This window comes from Lytechinus pictus, chromosome 3 (genome assembly GCF_037042905.1).
Source record: "Lytechinus pictus isolate F3 Inbred chromosome 3, Lp3.0, whole genome shotgun sequence".
NCBI lineage: Eukaryota > Metazoa > Echinodermata > Echinoidea > Temnopleuroida > Toxopneustidae > Lytechinus > Lytechinus pictus.
In genome coordinates, this window is record NC_087247.1 from 8,389,316 (window position 1) to 8,412,455 (window position 23,140).

Below are 23,140 nucleotides of genomic sequence, written 5' to 3' on the forward strand. Positions count from 1 at the left end.
ACAGGAAGAAAATAGGCGCTATATTCCTTCCCGCGAATGGCGTTGAAGCTCTAAATATTAAAAAAAATCTATGAAACTTTAACCTGTTCCAATTTTGATATTTCTTAGATTATTATAACTCGATTGAGAAGAAAAACGAGCTCAAATGTGAAAGGGATGATGCAAGCTAGAAGAGAGACTTTTCCTTTCCCATGCTCGCGAAGCAAGGAAACCTTTGTGATTTATTTTGGGAAAAACTTGTGTAATTTCGCTCATATTAAGCGCTTCGTTTTGATTAAGAAACTTCAGTGATGTTCAAAATTTCAAATCAATGACGCAAAGCAAGACATAGATGTGCAACGATATAGCATAAAGTTTAATATCGTACATAATTTTGCATATAGCACGGCGCGAATTTAATGCCTCCCCTTTGAGCAGATACTTTGACAAAAATTACTTACTGAAAAGCGGAAGAAATAGCATTTGGGGACTCGGGGTGTGACGGTAATGTTTACCCGCTCCGAAAAGAAGAGCCAAAGTTTTGTGTCAATGCAATATTTGAAAAAAATACTTGTCATTCTCTTTACACCCATGTATACATTATAATTTCTGGCAAGAATATACAATTCCCACAGCCGGGAAGGAGAAAAACGGAAAGAGAAAAAAGGTGTGGGAAACAAAATGGAATGGCAATTTTGATATTTTCCCGCGCGGAGCGCGGAAGCAAAATTTTGGTATGAAGAGAGAAGAAGGTCTCGTTTAAGTTTTTATTCTTTTAACCAAAAAAGAAGGGAAAAGACACCAAAGCTATACCTTTCTTCCATTTTCTCCTTTCGCTTTTTCTCCTTTTTTTTTATTTTTGGGAGCGTTTTTTTTTTTTTTTTTTTTTTTTTTTTTTTTTGGGGGGGGGGGGGTGACCGCCCCCCTGGCTACGCGCCTGATAGGTAGTGGGTCAAGCTTTCATTGGGGGAGCTATAGGGGCGGGCGGGGGTACTTGTGCATGCCCTCTATTCGCCCCCTCCCTGCTTTAGTGTTGATGCCGCCAGCGGCGTAACAGGGGTCGGTGGCCAGGGGGGGCAAGAGCCAAAAATTTCCCGGTCATATCATGGTATGAACAGGCGTAATGGTGTAATGAGGCGACTATTTTGAGAGGGCCAGATATTGCGTATCAGGCAGAATTTATCTTTTTAAAAAAAGTTGCGAGCGAGCAAAAATTTTGACCTTTTTAATACATAAAAATCCAATTTTTGTGATAGATTTTGAAATGATCGATATCCAGAAAATAATATATTTCACTCTTCTCTCTTCCACTCCTTTTTTTTTGTGGTCTGAACGCCACTGTGAACAGGATTCTTTGCGGCAGTAGCATGAAGAGTAAAAAAAACGAGGGGTGCAGTATGACACATGTGCTAAAAAGCTGCTTAATATAAGTCCCGAGCGAGCGAGCGAAGCGAGCGAGAAAAAAATAACCTTTTTCATGAGAATCTACCTTTGAGATATTTTTGAAATTATATTCAGTAAATAAAATGATATCCTCTACACTTTTCCTTTGCTTTTCTTTCCTCCTTCTTTTTTGTTCTTGTTTGTAGAACTTTTGGGGGCCAATGGCTTAACCCTTCCATACTCATATGGCAGTGCTGTGCGGTTGGGGTACGGGGCGGAGCCCCCCGGAACTTCTTGATATCAAAGCCACTTAAACCTCGCAGATTGCCGCTATTTTAATCAAATCGCGGGTATATACAGAATATAGCTTTTACACAACACATTTATTCAACCCAGTTGCGTAATGAACCAAATATTTGAGGTGGCAAAACATAGCATTGTGGGAAAAGTTACATCTTACATCCACTGCATGTTGGTTCTGCTCTTTCTATTTGTCATTAGATTGATATTTTATGTATTGTTTTTTATTGTTCATATAATATTGTATATTGTACCTTTTTAATGGATGTGAGTAAAGTGAATTGAATTGAATTTGTTAAAAGTCGCCAGCGTGCAAAGCGAGCTGGAAAATTGCCTATTGAAATTAAATTCTAATTATGTGATAGATTTTTCCATTATATTCAGCAATGCTGACAGCAAATAACACATTTCATAGTTTCCATTCATTTTATTATACGTTGTCTCCTGTATAATTTATTTTATTTCCTCTTGGGTGTGGAACCAAGACCCCCCCCCCCCTCCCCGCGCCTGTACGCCAGTGATTGAACGTGATTGAACGGGGGTGTTATAGAGCCATTTGATGGTTAGCAAGCTTATAGCACAATGTTGCGTGCAGTTCATCTTTCTTCCCGCTCTTTATTTTCAATCCTCGGCAGCCCGGTCGTGTTATTATTTTTTTTCTTGTCCCTTTTGTTTGTTTTCTAATTTAGCTTTTGACTAATTCCATTCTACCTTCGTTTCCCGCTATTGTTTGTAATTTTGTCATATTTTAATTTATTTCCCATCAAGCTAAATTGCATTACATAAGCCTATGACGGAATGATTTGTTCTTTGTCAAATGTTCTTCTTTCGTACATTTTCCCGCTTTTTTTCCTTTTCCATTAAAAAAAAAAGATCTTCGTTTTCTTTTTCCCTTTCCCTTTCCTTTTCCTCCTTTCCTTTTCCCCTTTCCTCCCCCTTTCCCTTTCTTTCTCCCTCCCTTTTTTTCTTTTTCCCGTTTTTTAATATTTTCCCGGTGAAATCCGCCAGGGGGCAGCTTGCCCCCCTGCCCCCCCCCCCGCCTGTTACGCCACTGGATGCCGCTATTTCTTTTTTTTCCAACTTACCCCCACCATCAACTCGTTTATTAGGACGTTATTTATTGTATTTTTTATTTGTTCTTTTTTATTAATATTTGTAAACAAGTTAGGAATTGATTTATCTGTATTCATGTAATTTGGTTGACAGGCTTTGGCATTTATTTACAACATATTTTTTCAATCTTTTTCTCTCTCATCCTCATTTCCTCCTGTCTTTGTCAAAATGCTTTTCCAATCTAAAAATATTAATCTTTTAATAGGTAAAGCTGCTCTTTTTTACAGGGTCTGAAAAATTAAACTAGGACCGGTACAACTACAAGGTACGGATACCAAATCCAGCTAAGCTAGCAATATAGTGAGCGTTTTCACAAAGACATTTTCATTATTCGGTAACAATAATAACAGATGCAGAGAGAGAGAATAGAGACGGTCTAGAAATTTGTATTATCCCTGAAACTGAACTGTTTAATTGTGGTTTAAAGAATAAGAAAAGAGAAAACTGATCGGATCACACAAGGAGGAAGCCATGGATCCTCTACTTCTTGTCATTTTAGCACTTTTTGTAGCGTTGATCTTGACCATTGGTTTGCTTCTTGTGTACACGGGCATCTTCCGGGGAGTTGATGTAAACACTGGCCGACCTCCAATTGCAAATGTGCGTGTCGCATACAAATTTGCACAGGGACCATACAGTGAATGTGGACCAATGTTTTCGGAGGTTGCCAGCCTTGCTCCAGATCTGCGATGCATTGGCGTGTACTTTGATGATCCTCAAAAGGTATTGATAGAACTATACCCAGGATTACAATTCTACAAAATATTAAAAATTATTCTGGCCTGGGGAATGATGATTCGACATTGATTTGATTTTATTTATAATCATAATGAACTATAAAACTTGAAGTTGAAGTCGAACTTCAATCAAAACAGTTACGATCATAATGGTTTAAAAATTTAAAATGATGCCTCATTGAGTCAAGCTGGTTATTTATGTAAAAATTATTAAACTAGTTTGAATGATAGTCTAAGCCTTCTAAATATGATAACTGAAAAGTCTATTTTCTTTATGATGGAAATGATGCAAAAAATAACAATTATATCCATGGTCATGGATTGGGTGAAAATGAATCTCTTTAGTTAGAGGGGTCTAAAGTAAAGTCAAAATCTGAAGTCAAGGATTACTGTAATGAATTTCTTAGATTGATAGAACAAAAATTTACCACTGCACCTTGTATTTGATTCTTGTTTTGAACAACCATTGCAGCATTTCAAAATAAATTGAGTGTTCATGATGTGTTAAGTTTGTTGATACTAGTCACCAAGAGGCTCCTAGAGAGTAAAAATCACTAACGTGCTTATACTCGAAACATGTTAGCGAATTATTTTTACTCTCTAGGACTCAGTAGGAGCCTCCTGGCTAAATACTAGTACTTGTAGCCTTTTTCTATTTAATCTATCAATAGGAAATACAGTGAAAGTATTAAATTACTTCTACTGTATTATTGTATTATTACTTTTGTTTGGCGTGCAAAACTTATAAATGCTTATTGTTTCTCTCCACTCTTTCCACAGGTGGAATCTCACAACCAGCGTTACATAGTTGGCTCTATTCTGAGCGAGGGGACCAATGAAGTAGAGAAAGAAGTAGAAACTCTATTTGTTGAGAAAGGTTTTAAACTAACAGACTTCCCAGCTGTAGACCATGCAGTTATCAGTTCATTTCCATTTATCTGGACCTTGTCAAGTTATATTGCAACTGCTAAAGTATGGCCCAGATTAGGAGAATATATAGAGGTAATCCCTTATTAAAGTTACTAAAGATCTGTGAATGGGAGGGGTTCTTTCATTAAAAGAATGAAATTACAACAGTTTAAGAAAACAAAAATTGATCCTATTATTTAAATGCAAGACATATATCATTTACTTCTCATATTAAATTCAAACAGATTTAAAGGGCGTGAGACCCTTAGAAGGGACTAGACTTCTGAAATGTAGATTAATTTGCCTGTATTTTCATTATTTCCAAACATTTTAAAGGACCTTAAATGCAAAAATTAATAGTGATTTCAATCTTAGTATACATACTTGGTCACTTAGCATCTTAATTCCATTTTCCCCTCTTTCATTTGTCTTGTTTTATTTCTTCAAGGAACGTAAGCTATGTGCCCATCCAGCCATTGAAGTCTATTCAGAAGACGAGATCCAATACATGCTACCATTGTCCAAACAGGAAGATTTTTATGTAGAAGAAGCAAGAAAGGCCAAAGAGGAGATTGCTAAGAGCTTGCAGGAAAGTGATGGAACGGATAATGAGTCTGCTCTGCCGGAAGATAGTACAATGATATCGGAAGGAAGCGATGCAAGTGATGCAAGCAGTGGCAGCGAAAGTTCCTTTGAAGAATTATCTCTGAAAGAAGGTGAAATGGAAGAAGAGCCAAACGCTGCTGCCAATGAAACGTAATTTTCTACGATAAGTACAACCAATACTTGCTTCGTGACTTGAGTGTGGTTGCAAATTTATGTTATGTGGGTAAAGTAACAGAAAAATTGAATAAAGTTTTGCGAGACCAAGAATGTGTGGAATCAGAATGCATTTTACAAATTAATAAGCTATGATGCAGTGAGTACTGCATTGCATGTCATACATATCAGTTAGCAATTATTGTGAAAGGGTGTGGATACAAGAATTCAATATCAGTATCACTCTGTTCTGAACATGTGGTATCTGAAGGATAGAAAAGCCTATTTTGTATTCATACTTTTCTTTACTTTAATTGTGGAGATACATGTATCCCCATGCTTTAACAAACAATGCTTATAGGACTACATGTAATGCTCGTTCATCGAACCGATGGAATATATATGAAATGCTTCACAATTTAAAGTACTAGATGCATGTGGCACAAGAGGATGCAGTTCAGACAGAAAAGTCTGAATTATACGAACATGTAACAATGCAATATGATGAAGATCTAATGTGCACAATAAGGCCTTAAATATGCTATGAAAGTCATTGGACTACCATTATTAAAAGCCATACAAAAACATCATTTTTCTCATTATTGACATGATTTGACACTTGAATTATTCATAACTATCTAAAATCCTTACTGAAGGACAAATCCAGCCCAACAAAAAGTTGATTTGAATTAAGTAAAAAAAAATTCCAACAAGCATAACACTGAAATTCTAATCAAAATTGGATATAAATGTAAAAAAATTATGCCATTTTAAAGTTTCGATAAATTTCACAAATCAGTTATATGCACACCCTGGATGGTATGCAAGAGGAGACTGATGACATCATCCGCTCACTATTTCTTTTGTATTTTAGTATATGAAATATAGAATATTCTAATTTTCTCCTCATTGTCAAGTGAAGCAACGACTAATTCCTCCCTGAACATGTGGAATTATACTAATACTATATGGTTCAGTCAAGTTGGTCCTCATTGTCAAATCTGTAAAAAATTAAACATTGTACAGTATAATTCAAACAATAAAAAAAAAAATAGTGAGGGACATCATCGACTGTCTAATTTGCATGATGTCACTGAGTTGTGCATATCATTGTTTTGTGAGAAATAAGTAAAACTTTAAAAAATGTCATCATAACTTTCTTATTTTACATCCAATTTTGATGAAAATGTCAGCGTTATGCTAGTTTGATTTTTCTCTATTTATTCAAATCCACATCTTTCTGGGGTGGACTTGACCTTTAAGTAGATTTCTTAATCATAACAGTATGAGAAAAATGAAATAGTAAACATAAGAATTAAGAAATACAATATCAACTAAATTTTAACATGTTTTGCTTCCCATAATTTTAGCACAAAGACCATGGTCCAAGTTGAACTGGACGTCAGAATACGGGCCATAATGTTATATGAACTGGAAAGTCTAATATTTAAAAAATGTACTTACCGTTCACGCTTTTACATCCAGTAGTTTTGTATTAGTTTCAAAACAGTGTATGACATTTTTATTTGTTGATTTATTTATTGTTTACATCTACCTCCATACATTTTGTTTTGGCTTTTGTGGATTGGGGGCATTTTCTACAATTTTCAGTGAGATTCAGTATGGTTAATTGTGCACATTTTACTTTTTTCAAGAAAGCACTGTACCTGTACAGCACTTTTATAATGATTTTCAAAAGGTCTATTTACTTTGGTGACATTTAATTGTAGCAAGAATTTATTTTTTGATTGCCTCACAACATAAGTTGCCATGTTCATATGTTCTATCAAAATCGTATTGTATGCTTCATAAGTTTGTTTGGAATTGCATCAAACTTCAGGTATAAAGTGCAGTAAGATGTGAAAAGTTGATTATCTAAACGTATAGATCTATTTTTTTTCAAATCTATTTTCAAGTATATTTACTTTTTTGAGAAGATAGAAAACAAGATGTTGAAGATTAAAATAATTATGTAGTTCTAATACTTACAATTAAAACCAAAATGAAATAGTATGAAATATTTTATTTTGAAGGTAAAGAAGGCTGAACAAGCAGATTGTGAAAACTTTGAAAGAAAAAAGAAATAGGTGTTTGCAAGATTCGTGAACAAGAAAGCTGAAAACTGTTTAGTTTTGATTGGAAACGATGTCTAAATTTCCTTTGTTTTCTCTTGGCAGAGCATCTCTTCTTTTTGCAAACTGTATTGGATCAATTACAGACAAATGCCAAAGTTGGATGAACATCAGGGTGCTACATAAGCACTTGCCCGATTGCCCAGGGCAAGTTAAAGTTAGAGTCGGGCAAGTGTTTTGAAGTAAAGACCAAAAATACTTGCCCGAATTGGGCAAGCAAAATTTTCACAGTAGAATGACCAAAATTAGGGTCGATATGATATATTGACCCTAATTTTGGTCATGGCAGGCAAGATAAAATCACTTTGGATAAAGAAATGCAATAATAAAGTAGATCAGTTCATGTCGATGTCAAAAGAGAGAAAAGGGTCAATGGTTTATAAAACCGCAAAATTTTCTTTTGGAGAGGTAAAACTTTTTTCAATTATTTTTACGGGCAAGTGAAATAGATATTTGGGCAAGTATATTCCAACTATTTAAAAATTTACTTGCCCAACCAGGCAAGTGCTTCTAAACAGTTATGTAGCGCCCTGAACATGATACACTCTTTCAATGGATGTTTGAAAGATTATGTGCTTCCAAATTCCTACTTCAACAATATCACTTCCTGTGTATTTCAAGAGACTTCCCAACGTGTTCAGGTTGCATAAGTGACAAAGTTTAATATATGTGTGCTTGCTATCCGCCGTTTTGATCGTTTGATTTATTATTTTGAGGGGGGAATCATTTATAGGTCACTACTATTCAAAGATGCTTGAATAACACTTGGTCATTGCTTTAATAGACCTGCTTCATACATATTCATATCCATGCTTAGAAACTATGTCTGTTTAGACCACTTGAAAGCTTTGAGAGGCCTGTCAGACATAGCAACAAGTCATGTACACTATATATATATATATATATATATATATATATACAGACTGGACTCAAGAATAGTTCATTTCATTAGTAATTGATACTTGATTGCTTGTTTTTCAGGAAAACTTGGAAATTGGAATAGTGTTTTTGATAAACAGGTCTATTGAAATCATTTGCTCAGAAAATGCTTTGTTTTGAAATGAAGAAAGTGCAATGATGAAACAGAAATAAATCTATGAGCTTTGCCAAAGTAGTCATACAGGTATAACGGTTTTAACAGGATAAATGTATCCATTTTCTATTTATTTTACATCAATTTGAAATTTAAAAGTTTATTTTACATCACTTCTGTTTTCTGTTTATGGTAACTCCCGTAGGAACTCGGCAGGACAGCGTTATGCTGGTAAATGCCAAGCTGGTATACAGTATAAACCAATTGCCAAAGAAACATTTTACGTCTAGGTTTATCAGTCATAGTGGCTGACCTTATAGATGACAGATATTACTCTCGGGCCTTTTTATCAAAGTGGAGACAACGGCAGAGTGGGGATTTGAACTCACAACCTTGCGATTAACCACTAACCACTGGACCACAGGACCCGTGAGGGTCGTGTGCAGGCTGCTCTCATAAGGATAGGCCTATATACGTATGTGCTGTGCAGTATCTATTCCATAAATTTGCTGTTCTATCAGAAAAAATCTACATATTTTTTACTTAGCATCAAATACTTTTTCAGACAAAACTTAAAGATTTAAAGGATCAATGACTTTGTATTATAGCTTCATTGAAACTTTGTCTATCAGCATACTGTATACTCAAGTTAGAAAAGGGTGACTCCTAGGTAAGAGGAAGTATTATAATTGTTTGAATAGCACATGTGTTTCATTATTTTAATAAAAAATATAGGACTTAATTTAGAAAGGTGGTTCTGAATTGATTGACTAAAAGACTGGAACCATTATTAATTAAGATGCCACGTACCAATTAAAACTAATGTTGTTGATATGTTGAGCAATATTCCAATAATAAATGTGCACTTTTGTCACACTTGTTTTACAACATTTATGGGTCCAATAGTTATGTAAATTAATATACATAATATTAGGCTCATTAACGCTGTAACCTCGGTAATCAAACATGCATTAAAATACATAAATCAGGCATAATCAGTGCATGGTATCTGCATGAACAGACCACATGTTCAAATAAACCTTTTGGGAATTTGGGCTATAGAGTGTAAACTCAAGTGCTGCTGATGGAATGAAACAGTACTTTGAAATTTGTGAAGGTATGATTGAGTTTGTATGTATCGTAGCATGTTTAACATTACATTTTGTACATGGAGTACAAAAATCAGTTTAAGCTAATATTGTTTGGAAGTGGTTTGTGGCTTATTTGGTTTGTGTATGGCTTATTTGATTTCAATAGTGATGAAGTTTGAATATATCTTCTGCAGAACTTTATGTTGTACATTGAATATTTCTAAATTCAAATGTTGATTGTGTATTAAAGGCAGATGAGGCAAGATAGAAACCAATTTATTCCTGTTTTTTTGTTGGGGGGGGGGGGGGGCATTAATCATAACGTGTGACTTTTCACTTTAATCATCACAATTTGTTGTATAATTTCCTCGTTCCTTTGACAGCTATACTCTAAGATCTATTATTACCACATATAGAGCTAACAAAAACAATAAAATTCTTTGAGAGAATCACAATTGTGATGTTTTGTCTTGCCTGCATAGCAGAGCAAGACTGTAAGCGCCACTTTTCCAACAACGGCAGCGGCATCAACATTGAAATGTCATAACTTAGAAAGTATATGGACCTAGTTAATGAAACTTGGACATAAGGATAATCAAGTATTACTGAACATTTTGCCTAAGTTTCAGGTCACATGACCAAGGTCTAAGGTCATTTTTAGGGTCAATGAACTTTGGCCATGTTGGGGGTATTTGTAACTTTGAGTTCATGGATCTGGTTCTTGAAACTTCTTGATAGCTAGGTAGCTAGGATTGTCAGCTGTTAACAAAACAGAATGATTTCTTTATATAAATATAAAGTAGGATTAAATGGCAAATGGATCCAGCCATACATACGTCCAACCTACTGCCTGAAACGTCCCGGGCCCAAACCACAACAACAGTGAAAATTCCACTTCGTGATTGGCTCTTCCAATGAAAGTTGACAATCCAGCAATAGTTGCTATCATGGCAACTTTTTTTATGAAATGGAGCCCGGGACTTGTTGCATTAAACTTTTGCCATAAAAAAACTCTGGCAAACAAAATCGTGCCATTGAAAAAAATACACATTAAAACTGGCAAAAAAAATTGCCAAGAGTTTTTTGTGGCAAACGTTTTATGCAACCGACGTCCTTCAATCCTTGATATCAAGCATTCCATTTTAGATATAAAGATTAAGAAGAAATAAAAATCTTTCAAGACCTATTACAAAATCAGTTTGTGTTTTTAACAAAAGGCTATTAAAGAAAATTCAGAATTACTTTCTTGAAACGAGAAAATCATCTGTGTTAATTCAAGAAATATTGTATATAAAATGGCTTGCCATAAATGCATCATCATACACTGGCTAAAATGTTCACGTGTGGCAGTCCCTTAACAGGCCAATATTCAACCAGAAAACATTAAGTATTGGTCATTTATTACATTCAAAAGCATTCCAACATAATTATGTCTCATCGACCACTTTCTCGCTCAAATACACAGCACAGACTTCAATATAGCAAGGGGCCAGTCTTTTACTTTTATTATCCTTTTAAAAGATTCTAACTGAAGTGGACTGTTCAACATCTAAAGGCAGTTCTAAATATTAGAAAACTTTTTTTAGTACTAGTAACATTTATATTGATGTCAGCCTTGAATTATCATTTTTCAGTTGTTTAAAAAAAGGTGTACCATAGTCATTTTTATTTCACTATTTATTTTATGATGAAAACAAAATTCATATATATCAGTTCACATTTGAACATAAAACAAGTAAAGCAAGTACAGACAGTTTGGCTCACATATGCATGTAATTTCTTCGTTTCTTATTAGGAGGCATTGACTATCACTGAATATCTTTCAACCAGATTTACAAAAGGGGGCAATATTATATAAACATTGTGCATACATGTATACAAAATATCCAAGTAAATATAAAATATGTATATAGGTAGAATGATTTCTCAAAAACTCTGCAACACAAAATTTTTGAATAAAAATGCATTAGATAGGTTACAATGAGCAATGTTTAATATTTCCTAGAAGTGAGGGAAAAAAATTCCACATGGTTAAAATGATTGATCATTGATATAAGTAGTGTGATTTTCAATTATTAGCTCAGATTACTTTCTAAAGATACTTCCCATGGATAAACTACAATTTTCAAATTCAATTTTTTAATTATAACTTCATTGTTTACACCATTCTGGAGTAGTATTTTTTTTTCAAATGAATCAAGAAAATTAAGCAGACATTACAAGGACTGGAAGTAACAAAGCTCTAGCGATTTGTGACATAATTTTTCAAAAAATGGCTGAACCTTTTCACTAAATAAAAGTCCAGTGGATATTGTGACTTTCAGATCATAATTTTAAAACTAATATGTTTGTGCCATTTTCAGGTATGACAATGAAATTGAATGTTAATTAATCTTAAAATGTTACACATTCACTTTAATGTTTCTTCATTATATTTGGATCTCAAGTAATATTAATCAACATGAACATCACATACATACAAAAATGAAGATGCTCATTCAGACGTCATACCTTAATGCTAAAACTTATAAGCAAGAGATTCCTTTAAATCAGAATCAATACACTTTATTGTTTTTTACCGAGTTAATCCAAAACCCAATCTCAATGCCCAATCCTTTCCTCTACCCTGGAGAGGACTTGCGCAGTCACCTAAGGAAAAATAGACTATGTAAATTAAATCTACAGAGCCATCCTTCTGCAGAGATTGGCTAAACTGCTAACATAAACATCTTTTGCATTTTGCGTGAAAATAAAGCAGTATCCAATATCATTGTCAATCTTGAACTAGGCAGGCTAAAATGTCCCAATGAATTGCTAATCATTGCATAAAATATGAAATGTTTTATTATCTCAAATACATTTTTTGTTCAGAGAAGTCTGGATTCCTCAATCAAAAAGAAAATAAGAACAGAAATCTTTTATTTTTCAACTGGTTTGTCCCCTTTAATTTGGAATAACACTTGTTAAAGATATGAAAATGAGCATTCTGACTCATCAGTTACCGAGTGAACAACAATAAACTTACAGTATAAAAAAGAGATACATACACAATATCATTTTGTCAAGGAGATCCTTACATTGTAAGATTTCATATTCCAATATAATGTGTTATTGTTACCAAACAACTTGTACACTACACAAATACTCCTTATTGATAACAAATGCATTTTACGAATCTAATCCGTCTTAAGTAAGGGGGGGCATTATGCCCATCCCCCTCCCCCACTATTTCTCGCATTAAATACATTATGTGAGGTTCATGCTCAACAAAATTTCAGATCATTGTCATTCCTATACCAAGTTTGAAGTTGATCTGGCCAATACTTCTTTAGTTATCACGATAAAACGTGATAGACAGATGGACAACCTGAAAACATATGGCGTACTGATGTGGGTATAAAAATGAATAACTATCATCATACCATAGCTTGAGTCTTGAGATACAATATTTTCTTAAGGAATAACGCAAGTTTCCAAAACTTTACATACAAACTATCAATATCTCCATTTGATGTTCCAATTCCTCACTATTTGCACACTACACATACATATAAAAATGTAAAAGGACCAAAATACAATTCAACTTGTTTTAAACAAACATTTATAAAAATTGCAAACATTGTGTGTTGCTAGAATAACATAACCATAACAAAGAAAATAAGATGGAGATCTTGAGGGAGTATTGTAGACATTGCATGTCTTACACATGGACAATTATTGGGATAGCTTATCAAAGATTGATTTAATGTAACCTTTCATTATAAGATAAGATGCAGGATCTTTTGTTCCCACAATACTGGTATTCTTAACTTCATATAAAAGATTATTCAGTAGATAAAGTTTAATTTAAATGGGTAATCTTTATCCAAATCTATCACTTCACCCACAAATAAAATTAAGATTCATTGCAGACATTGTCATTCAGAAGATATTCTGAATATGAAACAAGGACTTTAGAGTCAAGCTTTCCAAATACGTATTAATTTTCAGCTGACAGATAGTTATCCAAACTACATATATTTACACAGCTATAACACATATTTCACAAATTAGTTGTATTGTGTCTTTTGCATCATTGTTGGCTCATGAGAAGTACTGGCCATGATAACGAGGTGCTTCAGTCATTGGGGGTCCCATAGGAGGCGGCGGCGGTCCCATTTCAGGCCGAGCACCTGGCGGAGCTTGTGGAGGTGGCATGGAGGGTACCTGATTCACCATTGTTTGTACTTGCGAAGGGGGTGGTGGGGGTGGCATGTTTGTTTGTGGGGGAGGGGGCATACTAGAAGTAGGGGGAGGACCGACTGGCCAACCCGGCCTGGGTATTGGTACCCCAGGGGCTGGGAATGGTGCATTGCCCACTGGGATGGGAGTGTTTGATTGGAAAGAAGGTCGTGGGGTACTGTCATAGTGGGGGTTCATTGGGGGTAGTGGGACACCTCCCTGACTGTATACTGGAGCTTGCTGGGGATGCATGATGTGCATCACTTGGTGTCCACTGATTGGTGGCCCCGTGTACGAACCAGACACAGGGGGTGGATGAGAGATGGGCACGTGAGGTACAGCAGTAGACGGAGGCAGATGCGGAGGGTAGGCCACATGTTGTGGTGGAGGAGGTGGGGGTGGACCTTGATGCTGCTGCTGCTGCTGGACAGGAACTATAGGAGCTTGTGATGGGTAGGATGAAACTGCACCATGGACCTGAGAGGACTGCTGGTAGTCTTTGCTACTGTCGTGCAGTGGGACCGTGATGAGGTTGGACTTCCGCACTGGCACGCTGACGTGGTAATCCTCGGGTCCACTTTGGCTACTTGTTGGCTCTGATGGACGTGGCTCATACGGCATTTGCTCTGGCATGATATGGGAAGCCTGTGCAGGAGTTGGACCAGGGTACAGTTCCGAGTGGGAAGAAACATACGGCTGATGATTTCGAGGGTCACCCTTGGATTCGGATCTTGGATCAGTCACTCTGGACATTGTACTGTGACCTTGATCCTTTACAGCTGAAGCAGTTGATGATGCTACCTGAGTCATAGGTTTTGGCAAATGACGATGGTGGATGTGGGCCAAGAGATCTCTTTGTGACAGGTAAGTTCTGCGGCATCCAGAATGACAATGCTTTGGAGCTCCATAAGCACAGAGGTATATGCTACCCAGCGGAGACTGCTCTATTCGCTGTACAGGATCTTCACATCTGTGGTTTCAATAAAAAGAGATACACTTTTATTTCCAGGGCTGTAACACTGTAGGCATGACACAAAATAAACATTCCATATGAGGAGTGGGCAGATTTTACAAGGTTTGATCTCAAAGTAGTGACAAGTAATCCATGCTTAATTCAGGACCATGTAACTTCTAATTCAAACGAAAAGGCTTCACAAAATAATACAGCTTATGCATAAGTATAAAATGATTTCGACAGAGAAAGCAAAACAGTATACCGTACTTTGCCAACAATGTTGATTATATGACATCATTTATGCAATCATAAGATGCAACTAGGATCAATTGACAAAGTACTCACCTTAAACAACTTTTGTCTGTGGCCTTGGCACAGTCAAAGCAAAACACATGTTTGCATGGAATCTAGAAGAGAGAAGACGGATAAATTTGTTGCTTACGGCTTCATTCAAAAGAGTGAGACATCCATGGTCATAACAACAAGTAACTCATTTTGCTATCAAATATTTGAATGGATTGAGACATACATTGATAGGAGATAACATGAATAAACTAGAAATTTGATGTGTCCAAAGGACACAGATGCCTCCGCTTAAAAGCGATCAGAAATTCATTCAATACGATTGAACTTAATATCGTGCAGAAACCAATATGCATATATATATAATGAACAAATTTAGTCCTTTGACCTAAAGGCTCAGCCTTTCCATAATAATCTCTGACAGATGATATGACAGTCAGGTCATTTGATGTGACCTGACTGTATTTTGGTGTCATCTAGCCAGACACCAAACATATTTAACATCTGGTGAATATTTTCAAAGTTATCATGCAGAAACCAACTCAGATATATAATGAGCTGTGACCTTTGACCTGCGGACTCCAAACTCTAACTTATTCTGTATTTTGGTGTTATCTACCTACACACCAAATTTTTTTAAATCCATTGAATATTTCATAGGTTATCATGCAGAAACCAACTTGCATATTCAATGAGCTGTAACCTTTGACCTGCAGACTCCGAATTCAAACTTAGCCTGTATTTTGGTGTCATCTACCTACACACCAAATTTTTTTTTAATCTGTTGAATATTTCATAAGTTATCATGCGGAAACCAATTCGCATATTTAATTAGCTGTGACCTTTGACCTGCAGACTCCGAATTCGAACTTAGCCTGTATTTTGGTGTCATCTACCTACACACCAAAAAAATTTGAATCTGTTGAATATTTCATAAGTTATCATGCGGAAACCAATTCGCATATTTAATTAGCTGTGACCTTTAACCTGCGGACTTCGAATTAAAAATTAGCCTGTATTTTGGTGTCATCTACCTACACACCAACATTTTTTGAAATCCATTAAATATTTTTCGAGTTAATGCGCGGAATCCAAGTGGGGGGACGGATGGACAGAAAGACGGACAGACGGAAGGACAGGGGCAACGCTTAATGCCCCCTCTAGACTTTGTCTGCGGGGGCATAAAAAAATTTTAGAGAAACAAGCCCAAGGTGAGCAAAACAATGTAATGTTTGAAATGCTGGAATTACCCTAATCATGGTTTCACTTTTCTCAAGATGGTACATCCATGTATCATACTTGGTATGAAATTATTATTTTATCCTGCTTTTGAAATATAAAAGTACTTACCATTCTTCCGTATGACATGATAGGAAAGCTACATTTCTCACAGTTGTGAATTTTGGGATCAGGATCCTTCCTTCCTACCAGATTCAGCTGAGGAATTAGTCAATAGAGAAATAGAAGTAAAATGCAGTCAAAAAAGTTGCAAACATTGAAGGATAAAAGATTTTTTTACCAAAGCCACTAACCTAACAGAAATTGTCCATATGCTACAGCTGAATTATATTTTCAAAAGTGAATTATTCTTCTCAATAAAAATAAACAGAACTAGAAAGCTTATTTCATTTTCAACATTTTATCAATTGGTCTCACTTTATAGCAGGTTTGAATACACAATCTATTGTTTAAAAGTGATGTTTTCAAATCTAATCCCAAGTTTGCAGCTCTGCTGTATTTTCTGCATCGTTTCTAGCAGATAATGGATCTGACCAGGCTCATCAAATCAGCAAGTTCAAAGGGGCAATAAATATCTAGCATTGAATTTTTTTATGACTGATAGAGGGAATCAGTTCACCAAACCTGAAGGAAAATAAGCTGAAAAATGAGGCACGAACTTCAAGTACATGTATATCACAATTTAAAAAAAAAATTACCAATGGAGCTGGACTTTTTTAATTTTTGTTCAAATAGTAAAAAAAAAAAAATGACCCCAGTAACTTAGTAACAAAGCAGTAAAGAAGAATGAAACTTTGAATCAGACAAGAATCAGGCATGGCCTGACGGGGAATTGACTGCAAACCACTGTTGATACATAAGGGCTTGTAAATTCAAAAACATTGAAGCAAGATCATGTTTTGGTGGTTTTTTTTTCAACAATACCTTGGTTTGGATAATACCTTGGATGTAGGCATTTATCTAAAAGTTAATAAACTTATTTGCCTCTCTGTGACTTCTCATGAATAATTCCAAACACCATCTTGAGAACTATCACACTTTACAGGAACTACAAAATGAGCTTTCAATATTTAAACTTTATTTCTATAATATTTGAATTTGTAATTTTTTACATGGTCTTTAAGAGGGACATTTGTCTGGGACATGCTGCAAATGTAAATTGTATGCCGGGCCCTGTAGATCTGGCTCCATAACATAAATAGAAACTGTATTAAATATTTGTATAGAAGTTGCATTTATATATTTGACATTTTATAACACACAACACCTTAAACTAAGATGAGAATAAAACCAATGATGATCAGGTATATTCAGGTAGTTTTTTTTCTTCAAATATAACAAGAAATTCTAAGCAGGGGATCAAAAAGGAAAGTTAATAGTTATGAATGATACAGCCACAGGGTAGTCATATAATGCGATTGTCATTGCCACTGAGCTCCAAGATACTTTGGCGAGATGAATACTTGTACCAAACACAACAATCAATATTTCCCATTGCACACCGAAAATTGTCACACTCCAAAGTAATGCCAAAAATTAAAATGGAATTTGGCTTTGGTACACTATACCACCTTCTAAGTTCTAGTCTACATCTATAAATTGAAAAGTATCATAGACTAGTACATACCTTGTAATCCCACTTTAGTACATTGTTGCGATGCATGGCAAACCGCTGAGGGTACATCTCACTATGCGAGTCCATGACTGCAAGTGCAACAACTCCTGTTCAACGCTTCTTGAAATTGGTCAAGCTCAAGCTCTATTACAGATCTAGTCCTCTCAACTAATGGTGCAGCATTCCTCTTTAAAACAGACATCAGTGATCAGACTAAAATTAATCTGAAAATATTGATAAAATACATGAATACATCAGAATTCAGATACAAATAGTAGAGTTATAGGATAAAAGCTTTGCATCATCTTAAGAAATCTAACCGACGTTAGGCTTAAATATTATTATTTAAATATCATTATTATGATTAGGCCTATATTATTCATTATCATCGTCATCATCATCATCATTATCTTGATGGAAAAGATGTAGATCTATGCATGTCATCATGAATATGCAATTTGTGTTGATTTACATTTAAATAATTCAAAATTAACATCCATTCCAAAATTGCATTGTAATTTGCATATTTATTTTCTTTATTTGCATTTGTGGGAAAGGGCCAGGCAAGAGACTAAGCTTGTAACCGATTTTGCAATCGGCAACCGATTCCATTCGATTTCACCACAATCGGCAATCACTTGCCGATCTTCGATCATGCCCCTTGAAGGAAAAAATCGGGAAAAAAAATCGGCGTAGATCTGGTTACAGTGCGTGATCGCTCAGAACATATTTCAAGATTGTTTTTGAGGTGCTAGCTATTTAGAGGTCGCATTATTCAGGGAGAAAGTCGCGGTATTATCTATGGCAATGTTTAAGGGGATAGATATCTTCTCTTCCAACTCATGGTGATAGCGGATGCCGCCGTGAACTTTGAAAGGTCGTATTACCGACGGAGCTCACTGCGTTACTCTCTTACATCGTTTATGATTATATACATTTTATTTTCAACCTCGTGGTGATAGCGGACCCCGCCATTAACTTTTAAAGACTGTACTATTGACGGAGCTTATTGCGTTGCTCTCTTACATCGTTTATGATGATATTCATTTTATTTTCAACCTCGTGGTGATAGCGGAAGCCGCCGTGAACTTTGAAAGGTCGTATTACCGACGGAGCTCACTGCGCTACTCTCTTACATCGTTTATAATGATATAAATCTTCTCTTCAACCTCGTGGTGATAGCGGACCCCGCCAGAAACTTTTAAAGACTGTACTATTGACGGAGCTTATTGCGTTACTCTCTTACATCATTTATGATGATATTCATTTTATTTTCAACCTCGTGGTGATAGCGGAAGCCGCCGTGAACTTTGAAAGGTCGTATTACCGACGGAGCTCACTGCGCTACTCTCTTACATCGTTTATAATGATATATATCTTCTCTTCAACCTCGTGGTGATAGCGGATGCCGCCGTGAACTTTGAAAGGTCGTACTATTGACGGAGCTCATTGCGTTACTCTCTTACATCGTTTATGATGATTTACATTTTATTTTCAACCTCGTGGTGATAGCGGACCCCGCCGTGAACTTTTAAAGATCGTGCTACTGACGGAGCTTATTGCGTTACTCCCTTACATCGTTTATGATGATATACATTTTATTTTCAACCTCGTGGTGATAGCGGATGCCGCCGTGAACTTTGAAAGGTCGTACTATTGACGGAGCTCATTGCGTTACTCTCTTACATCGTTTATGATGATTTACATTTTATTTTCAACCTCGTGGTGATAGCGGACCCCGCCGTGATCTTTTAAAGATCGTGCTACTGACGGAGCTTATTGCGTTACTCTCTTACATCGTTTATGATGATATTCATTTTATTTTCAACCTCGTGGTGATAGCGGACCCCGCCAGAAACTTTTAAAGACTGTACTATTGACGGAACTTATTGCGTTACTCTCTTACATCATTTATGATGATATTCATTTTATTTTCAACCTCGTGGTGATAGCGGAAGCCGCAGTGAACTTTGAAAGGTCGTATTACCGACGGAGCTCACTGCGCTACTCTCTTACATCGTTTATAATGATATAAATCTTCTCTTCAACCTCGTGGTGATAGCGGACCCCGCCAGAAACTTTTAAAGACTGTACTATTGACGGAGCTTATTGCGTTACTCTCTTACATCATTTATGATGATATTCATTTTATTTTCAACCTCGTGGTGATAGCGGATGCCGCCGTGAACTTTGAAAGGTCGTACTATTGACGGAGCTCATTGCGTTACTCTCTTACATCGTTTATGATGATTTACATTTTATTTTCAACCTCGTGGTGATAGCGGACCCCGCCGTGAACTTTTAAAGATCGTGCTACTGACGGAGCTTATTGCGTTACTCCCTTACATCGTTTATGATGATATACATTTTATTTTCAACCTCGTGGTGATAGCGGATGCCGCCGTGAACTTTGAAAGGTCGTACTATTGACGGAGCTCATTGCGTTACTCTCTTACATCGTTTATGATGATTTACATTTTATTTTCAACCTCGTGGTGATAGCGGACCCCGCCGTGATCTTTTAAAGATCGTGCTACTGACGGAGCTTATTGCGTTACTCTCTTACATCGTTTATGATGATATACATTTTATTTTCAATCTCGTGGTGATAGCGGATGCCGCCGTGAACTTTGAAAGGTCGTATTACCGACGGAGCTCTCTGCGTTACTCTCTTACATCGTTTATGATGATATACATTTTATTTTCAACCTCGTGGTGATAGCGGATGCCGCCGTGAACTTTGAAAGGTCGTACTATTGACGGAGCTCATTGCGTTACTCTCTTACATCGTTTATGATGATTTACATTTTATTTTCAACCTCGTGGTGATAGCGGACCCCGCCGTGATCTTTTAAAGATCGTGCTACTGACGGAGCTTATTGCGTTACTCTCTTACATCGTTTATGATGATATACATTTTATTTTCAACCTCGTGGTGATAGCGGACCCCGCCGTGAACTTTTAAAGATCGTGCTACTGACGGAGCTTATTGCGTTACTCCCTTACATCGTTTATGATGATATACATTTTATTTTCAACCTCGTGGTGATAGCGGATGCCGCCGTGAACTTTGAAAGGTCGTACTATTGACGGAGCTCATTGCGTTACTCTCTTACATCGTTTATGATGATTTACATTTTATTTTCAACCTCGTGGTGATAGCGGACCCCGCCGTGATCTTTTAAAGATCGTGCTACTGACGGAGCTTATTGCGTTACTCTCTTACATCGTTTATGATGATATACATTTTATTTTCAATCTCGTGGTGATAGCGGATGCCGCCGTGAACTTTGAAAGGTCGTATTACCGACGGAGCTCTCTGCGTTACTCTCTTACATCGTTTATGATGATATACATTTTATTTTCAACCTCGTGGTGATAGCGGATGCCGCCGTGAACTTTGAAAGGTCGTATTACCGACGGAGCTCACTGCACTACTCTCTTACCTCCTTTATGATGATAGACATCTTCTCTTCAACCTCGTGGTGATAGCGGACCCCGCCGTGAACTTCAAATTGATTTGAAAACGCTAGCTACCCAAAGCATTTTAATAACATATTTCAAATCATCGTGCGTGCTTGCGTCGTCTACTTCATTTTAATTGCACTTGCGACTTTAAGATGATGCGTCGTAAGAGATCATTCCAATAATTCTAAATCGCTAGCACCTAAAAATACTTCTAAAAGATGTCCCGCCGATCGTTCATTAACCTGTGATCTATGAGAAATATTTTCATTTTATTTTCCTTTGCGCCTTTGCTCGGAAGGTGCGTCTTTCGTTTATCTTTCTAATAAAAATCACTCGGTTTATTTTAAAGCAATAACACCTCAAAACCCCTGGCTTTAAAACATGTTCCAAACGATCGCGCATGTTGGCGACTTCCATTCCAAAGCATTCGTCTTTGTGACTTTGTCAGGAAGATGCGCGCGACCGCGAACAACATTTTGATGTATTCCTTTGTTTTTAAACATCACCGATTCGATTTTCGATTCGATTTCGATTTTAGAAGCTTAACTGCCGATCCGATTTTCGATCTGATTTTTGATCCGATTTACAACATTACAAGAGACAATTACAAATGTACCAGATACATCATGAAGTACTGGATCATCCGGCAGGCAAGCATTGATAAGTATTTATTATACATTTTCAGATAAACATGTTTAATTGTAAACAGTAAAGGCAAAAACTGAAAAAGCCTAAATAAATTACTACCCGAATTCAAATTTAGCCAACACGAAATTCAACATGTGGGCACATGATCTTCTTTTTTTTTAAGTTCTTATTTTATGACGGGTCCGATACCGTTTTCTTCACTGTTAATTTGTACCAAACTATTGTAAAATTAATTTAAATCATGGCCATGATCACATCCATATAACCTCTACAGTTTATGAACTTCAAAATTTGTTATCAATGAAAATGAATTTCTCAAAAATTAACTCAAACGATCGATATGATCTCACCTAATCGTGACTCCCACGCTTGTTGTCCACGGTTATCGGATCGCGGAGCTGTGAACCGGCACACCTACGTACCGGATACCGGTTTCTTATTGAATAGATAGTCTTTGTTGAACAGCCCTGACTTTTTTCTTGGTGTAGACCCTATAATAATCAAGGGCTACACCCCGGCAAGAAGTTGATTTGAATAAAAAGTCTAACCATAACACTGAAAATGTTCATCAAAATCGAATACAAAATAAGAAATAAGAAAGTTATGACATTTTAAAGATTCGCTTAATTTCACAAAACATTAATATGCACATCCTGGTTGGTATTGCAATGTGGGGCCTGATTATGACATCACCCATTTACTATTTATTTTGTAGTTTATTATATAAAGTATGAAATAATCGAATCTCTCATTTTTATATCACTGAATTGTGTATACAACTGCTTTACAAGCGTATCTTCAAATGATCACAACTTTTTTTTTATTTCACATCCGATTTTGATGATATTTTCAAAGTTATGCTTGCTTGATTGATTCAAATCAACTTTTTCTCTGAGGTGGAGCTTGACCTACACTGTTAGAAAAAACATAAGATTTCACAGAAGAAAAAAAAATTAACAGATTTTACAAAAAAAAAAAAATCAAATCATCCTGTGAATTGTTATAACAGGAAAGATTTTTTGCAATATTCTATAAGTTTACAGAACAAGTCTGTTATAAAAAAGGGAAAACAGTTTTATTACAATTTTCTGTAATTTTACACAAAAGATTACACAGTGCAATAAGGTTATAGGAGTTCCGAAACTCTGCTGCAGGAATATTTGGGGGTTTTCTAAGTGGGAAATTTTCTAACAGTTTATATTTATCATAAGAACGATTGTTTAGGGGTTTTTCCCCTTTTTGTTGTTGCTGTTGT

The 23,140-nt window shown here is 36.0% G+C and overlaps 2 protein-coding genes across 4 annotated transcripts; one reads left to right on the forward strand and one right to left on the reverse strand.

The window, feature by feature from the left end:
- The first annotated feature begins 3,045 nt into the window (after positions 1–3,045).
- LOC129256555 (testis-expressed protein 264 homolog) lies at positions 3,046–7,503 on the forward strand. The gene is made up of 3 exons (XM_054894729.2): positions 3,046–3,498; positions 4,293–4,514; positions 4,870–7,503. The coding sequence occupies exons 1-3, from the start codon at positions 3,247–3,249 to the stop codon at positions 5,179–5,181; spliced, it is 786 nt and encodes a 261-aa protein (XP_054750704.2). The 5' UTR covers positions 3,046–3,246; the 3' UTR covers positions 5,182–7,503.
- Positions 7,504–10,915: 3,412 nt separating this feature from the next.
- Positions 10,916–22,282, reverse strand: LOC129257886 (E3 ubiquitin-protein ligase Hakai-like). Of its 3 annotated transcripts, none has more exons than XM_064096288.1 (5): positions 22,236–22,282; positions 17,782–17,993; positions 16,266–16,352; positions 14,958–15,019; positions 10,916–14,627 (listed from the first exon to the last, which is right to left on the reverse strand). In XM_064096288.1, the coding sequence occupies exons 2-5, from the start codon at positions 17,854–17,856 to the stop codon at positions 13,520–13,522; spliced, it is 1,332 nt and encodes a 443-aa protein (XP_063952358.1). In that variant the 5' UTR covers positions 17,857–17,993; positions 22,236–22,282; the 3' UTR covers positions 10,916–13,519. The 3 variants fall into 3 exon arrangements, with proteins under 3 accessions (XP_063952358.1, XP_063952360.1, XP_063952359.1); XM_064096290.1 differs by having other exon boundaries at positions 17,782–17,956; positions 22,236–22,272; XM_064096289.1 differs by having other exon boundaries at positions 21,216–22,262.
- Positions 22,283–23,140: the final 858 nt, after the last annotated feature.